General features: G+C 40.1%; 1 protein-coding gene across 1 annotated transcript; it reads right to left on the minus strand.

Annotated features, from left to right (window-relative positions):
- Positions 1-5,325: 5,325 nt before the first annotated feature.
- LOC139033577 (olfactory receptor 10G4-like) lies at positions 5,326-6,261 on the minus strand. The gene has a single exon (XM_070462990.1). It carries the CDS (start codon positions 6,259-6,261, stop codon positions 5,326-5,328), a length of 936 nt encoding a protein of 311 aa, XP_070319091.1.
- Between the last annotated feature and the right edge of the window lie 218 nt (positions 6,262-6,479).

Raw genomic sequence — 6,479 nt, forward strand, 5'->3', positions numbered from 1 at the left:
GGAACCAGAGATCAAATTGCCAACATCCATTAGATCATCAAAAAAGCAAGAGAGTTCCAGAAAAACATCTACTTTTGCTTTATTGACTATGCCAAAGCCTTTGACTGTGGGGATCATAAGAAACTATGGAAAATTCTGAAAGACATTGGAATACCAGACCACCTGACCTGCCTCCTGAGAAATCTGTATGCAGGTCTAGAAGCAACAATTAGAACTGGACGTGGAACAATAGACTGGTTCCAAATAGGGAAAGGAGTACTTCATGGTTGTATATCATCAACCTTCTGATTTAACTTACATGCAGAGTATATCATGCAAAACGATGGGCTAGACAAAGCACAAGCTAGAATCAAGATTGCTGGGGAAAACATCAATAATTCAGATATGAAGATGGCACAACTCTTATGGCAGAAAGTGAAGAAGAATTAAAGGGCCACTTGATAAAAGTGAAAGAGAAGAGTGAAAAGTTGGCTTAAAACTCAACATTAATATACAAAGGTCATGGCATCCGGTCCCATCACTTCATGGCAAATAGATGGGGAAGCAATGGAAATAGTGACAGACTTTATTTTCTTGGGCTCCAAAATCACTGCAGATGGTGACTGCAGCCATGAAATTAAAAGATGCTTGCTCCTTGGAAGAAAAGCTATGACCAACCTAGACAGCATATTAAAAAGCAGAGACATTACTTTGCCAACAAAAGTCTGTCTAGTCAAAGCTATGGTTTTCCAGTAGTCATGTATGGATGTGAGAGTTGGACTATAAAGAAAGCTAAGCACCGAAAAATTGATGTTTTTCAAGTGTGGTGTTGGAGAAGACTCTTGAGAGTCCCTTGGACTGCAAGGAGATCAAGCCAGTCCATCAAAAGGAAATCAGTCCTGAATATTCATCAGAAGGACTGATGCTGAAGCTGAAATAGCAATATTTTGGTCACCTGATGAGAAGAACAGACTCATTGAAAAAGACCCTGATGCTGAGTAAAATTGAAGGCAGGTGGAGAAAGGGATGACAGAGGATGAAATGGTTGGATGGCATCATCAACTCAAAGGACATGAGCTTGAGCAAGCTTCGGGTTGTTGGTGATGGACAGGGAAGCCTGGCATGCTGCAGTCCGTGAGGTCACAGAGTCGGACACAACTGAGAGACTGATCTGAACTGAACTGAATATCAATAAAAGCTAGAACTGTGTACAATGGAAACAGAGGCAGAAATGGTATTTTTAGTTCAATCCAAAATATTGTTGAATTCAAGATTGTTACTTTTTTTCAAGGAAAGATTCACCAGTGTGAGAGAAATTAAGTTCTCTGCTCTTAACAAAGCCACACAGAATAGATACTCTCTCCAGACAATCTGGCTTAAGCTACATTAAAGCTATATTCTTCAAATGAAAGAGTAAATAGCTGTGACAATTACTCTAATATCCTATGTGGGTATCAGAACCAAAAAAAAAAAAAATGAAACAAACATATCTCTAAAATTTCTACTGTACCAGTGGGAGCCCATCGCCAGGATAAATCACATAGATCACATAAATTATGAAGTTTTTCATCAGATGAATTGCAAGGTAGCCTGAGACCTAAGACTGGCATTATCAGTGAGAGAAAACAGGGTTTGACATGTCTGTTTATGCTGTAGCAACTTTGTCCCTTTTCGTAGGTCCCTATTACTAATTGTACTATAAAGATATGTATATGTTGTATAAACATATATGTGTGTATATATATGTGTGCAGTTTGTGTGTGTGTATTACACATACAGAGAGAAAGAATAAAGAATAGAAAAAAAGAATGAGAGACAGTTAAGACCTGATAACCACAAGTGGTTATCAATGTCTTATCTAACAATGTTAGATAACAATATCTTATCTCGAAACAGAAGCTTAAGAGGGAAAGCAAGTGGAAATGAGAGAAATTTACCTTTCTAAGAACTCACCTTTACTGCATGACTATGTATATATATATTATATATATGTATAAATATATAAATATATCTATATTGATAATTTAAATTCAATATACTTAAATTTATAAAAATACAACTATAAAAATTTATAAAAATATAAAATTCACTTGTGTTTACCCTTCACCCTGGAGAATGTTGAACACTTAACATGCTATGTTGAAGACTTATTTGCAAGTTACTACTCAAAGAGCTGGTGTACCTGTGATTGCTTGTTGAGAAACAGTGGTTCATTTCTGTTCAAGGACCCAACCAACTTAAGCGCAGAGAATGAAGTTCACATAGCTGGAAAGGTAGAATGTAACTTGATTTGCTTTCTCAGGGAATAGGATTACTCTTGGGTGTTCAGGCTCCCTAGATGAACAGAAAAACAACAGAAAGGGACTAATGAAAGATTTTTAATAATTGCCTACATATTTCCCTCTGTGTTTGTTATCTGAACACTCCTGAGAGGAGTTCATGACTTTCTGGAGCTAGTACTTATGCCAAAGAGGAAAGAAGGACTCAGTTACCCTATTTCCTTATCAGTGAGACAGATAAGCTCACAACTGTTTATTCTAAACATAAACTTGCCCAGAACCCATAAATGGTCATCTCACTTTTTCCCCTTTTATTTGCCATGTAGTGATGGGACCAGATGCCCTGATCTTAGTGTCTTGAATGTTGAGTTTTAAGGCACCTTTTCCACTGTCAGTCATCCCTATTCATTATGGAGTTGAGCCAGATTCTATGTTAACTATTGACTTCTATAATTTAGGATCCTTTTCAAGTACTAATAAACTCAGAGAATACAGCTTCAAGGACTCAATCATACATGTCATGTTATTACAAACAATGTTTTAAAATATCAGGTTAACAGAGGAACAGAACCATAATAATGTCTCCAAGGACAAGTTCCGGGCTTCACAGAAGTTATTTCAGTTATTTCAAGGAAAGCCTCAAGCTGCTGCTGCTGCTAAGTTGCTTCAGTCGTGTCCGACTCTGTGCAACCCCATAGATGGCAGCCCACCAGGCTCCCCCATCCCTGGGATTCTCCAGGCAAGAACACTGGAGTGGGTTGCCATTTCCTTCTCCAATGCATAAAAGTGAAAGTGAAGTCGCTCAGTCATGTCCAACTTGTACCGACCCCATGGACTACAGCCTACCAGGCTCCTTCATCCATGGCATTTTCCAGGCAAGAGTACCGGAGTGGATTGCCATTGCCTTCTCCGGAGAGTCTCAAGAGAATACATAAAAATACAGCACAATTTGTTGAAAGTTCCACTCACCTTTCATCATTACTGAGAAACCTGTATGCATGTCAAGAAGCAACAGTTAGAACTGGACGTGAAAAAATGGGCTGGTTCAAAATTGGGAAAGGAATACATCAAGACTGTACATTGTCACTCTGCTTATTTAACATACATGCAGAGTACATAATGAGAAATGCCAGACTGCACTGGCATTTGTACGTTGCATTGGCAATAATAGTGTTAATCATGATACTAATGTATTACCAGTGATTTAAAGAAAACCACATTCATATAACTTCAAAATTACTATACTTTTGAAGATGCATGAATCACTAGTCAATCACTAAGATAGTTTGTAAAAGGATTGATACTGAGAATCAAACTCTCTAGCTGGTGGTCACAGGTTCAAATTTTAAAACTTGAATTAAGAAACTATTGTGAGCATTGAAACATGTATATTATCAAGTGTAAAACAGATCACCAGCCCAGGTTGGATGCATGAGACAAGTGCTCAGAGCTGGTTCACTGGGATAACCCAGAGGGATGGGATGGGGAGGGAGGTGTGGGGGGTGGGGATCGGGATGGGGAAAACATGTAAATTTATGACTGATTCATGTCAATGTATGGCAAAAACCACTACAATACTGTAAAGTAATTAGCCTCCAACTAATAAAAATAAAGGAAAAAAAAAGAAACTATTGTGGACAGTACTACTACAGTCCACAGAGTCACAAAAACTCAGACAGGACTGAATGACCAACACTTTTCACTTATCAAAGGAATTTTACTTCTATTAACTCATTGAATTCTCCAAACAGTACTGCTAGAGAAGGTCTTTCACAGCTGAAAAACAGAGATACAGAGCATAAAACTATTCCTAACCTTATTTGAACCAATATTTGCTTTTGTTTACATGCAGTTATAGCACTTCACGCATTGCACGTGCAAGTCCATTTGTATGGACTGTGTAGCTATTGGCTGGGCGGTTATAGGATGTTTTGTCTTTACTAGGCCTTATTTTTCTAACTTGTAAAAGAAATAAGTTAAAATCCCATGATGCCAAGTGATTAAATTACACTTTAATTTTTTTTACTTTTTTCTAAATAAGAAGCACCCTTGGCTCCAGCCTACAATGTAGGGTGTCCTTGTCCTAGAGAAGGTTGAGTTTGGTGAATCTGAATTTCCAAGATTCTGAAATATTGAGAGAAGGTGCTCTCTGAGCATCATGACCCTCATCAACATCCACAGTGAAATAACCCAGCATAGAATGGTTGTGCTGAATATGAGCATCTGGTCCATTAATACCGGAATTTAAGGTCAGATTCTGTGATGGAGACTGGAGGTGTTTGACGGTAGCTTCCTCCTGATCACCCTGACTAAACCTGAGAAACTTCAGGACTCGCTGAAGGTGGTGATGGTTCCCAGTCTCTGAAAGGAGCCTCTCAGATCTATAGCTTGTCCTGGCAGACCTACCTAGAGAGACAACAAGCCTCTCAGACATGCAGAACTCTTTCATTGTAGGAGCACTGACCAGGGTCAAGATGTCCTGGGAAGCGGGGTAGTTACCTTGGGACCTTCATGCAAACACACACACAGGCACACACACACACATACACACACATGCAGCCACAAAAAGCACTGAGCTGGCTCAGTAAGTGACCTCTGATAATTTTGGCTGTTCTTAAGAAGTGTCCCCAGTTTGTGAGCATAAGACAAAAACAAAAAAGCATATTATCAACTTAGGTATATATAAATAGCTCACTATTCTGCATCCAAGATCCAAGTTGAATATTCACCCTTTAAAAAGGTAAAAATCATGTTATATGCCAATTATATGTGAATAAAATTAGAGGGAAATGTAAAATTATGTGCCACAGAGAAATGATTTCAGAGATCAAAATTTAACATGTTTATCATAAATAAAATATTTGTAACTTTTTCAATTTCAAAAAACTCTTTGGAACAAATATTCCTGACTAAGAAATTTGGATAAAGTTTAACACGGAGAACTGTATATATAAAATATTTCACACTGATAAAATCATATATTGTACTATACACTCTTATATTTCTATGTTTCATTATACTATTCTATTACTATATTTATTAAATGAGCAAGTCTACATAGCAGAGATTATTTGCTCTGTGAATACACTACTTTGTCTTTAAGCTTCAAGAGAGCTTTCTTCACTTCCTTGTTCCTAAGGGTGTAGACCACAGGGTTCAGAAGGGGCGTCATCACAGTGTAGAAAACAGCCACAATCCTGTCCATGGCGTCCTTGGAGCCTGGTCTCAGGTAAATGAAAACACAAGGAACAAAGAAACAAAGAACCACAGTGCAGTGGGAGGCACAGGTCTGGAAGACTCTCCATCGCCCCTCTGAGGTGCGGATCTTCAGGATGGAATGGACGATGGATACGTAGGACAGCACTATCAGGAGAAAGCAGCCTGAAGCCACCACCCCAATGTTGACAAAGATCACCAACTCGTTGGCAGAGGTGTCTGCGCCGGCCAGTTTGAGGATGGGTGGTGCATCACAGAAGTAATGCTGGATCTGGTTGGGTCCACAGAACGGCAAACGGAACGTCAATGTGGTCTGGACAGCAGAGTGCAGAGAACCACTGAGCCACGTGGTTGTGGCCAGGAGAACACACGCCTTCCCACTCATCATGCTGGCGTACCTGAGCGGGTAACTGATGGCCAGGAAGCGGTCATAGGACATGACGGTGTAGAGGAAGCACTCGGTGCTGCCCAGGAAGTGGAAGGAGTAGAGCTGGGCCACACAGCTGGGAAAGGAGATAGCACTGCCTTCGGGGGACACCAGGGTCATCAGCATTTTGGGCACAGTGACCGTGGAGAACCACATGTCAATGAAGGACAGGTTGCTCAGGAAGTAGTACATGGGGGTGTGCAGGCGGGGATCTGCTGTGATCACCATCAGGATGAGAAGGTTCCCCACCACAGTGAGGACATAGATCATCAGGAAGATTCCAAGGAGAAGCGTGTCCAGCTCTGGTGCATGCGGAAGGCCCGAGAGGATGAACATTGTCACTACACTCCTGTTTGTCATCTCTCCACACTTTTGGTCTCTCTCTCTCTCTCTCTGGGAACATCAAGAGCACCCAACATTTTATTGAGAACTGAGAACTGCATTATACAAGGTAGGTAATTCTAGAGTCATACTCAATTTTGCTTACCACAAACCTCCCTTGAAAAAGGACATAGAATGATTTCATCTTCTCTGTCTTATATCCCTCTCACTCCCTCTCTGTCTCACACACACACACA

The sequence above is a fragment of the Odocoileus virginianus genome, unplaced genomic scaffold, assembly GCF_023699985.2.
Source record: "Odocoileus virginianus isolate 20LAN1187 ecotype Illinois unplaced genomic scaffold, Ovbor_1.2 Unplaced_Scaffold_19, whole genome shotgun sequence".
NCBI classification, from domain to species: Eukaryota; Metazoa; Chordata; class Mammalia; order Artiodactyla; family Cervidae; genus Odocoileus; species Odocoileus virginianus.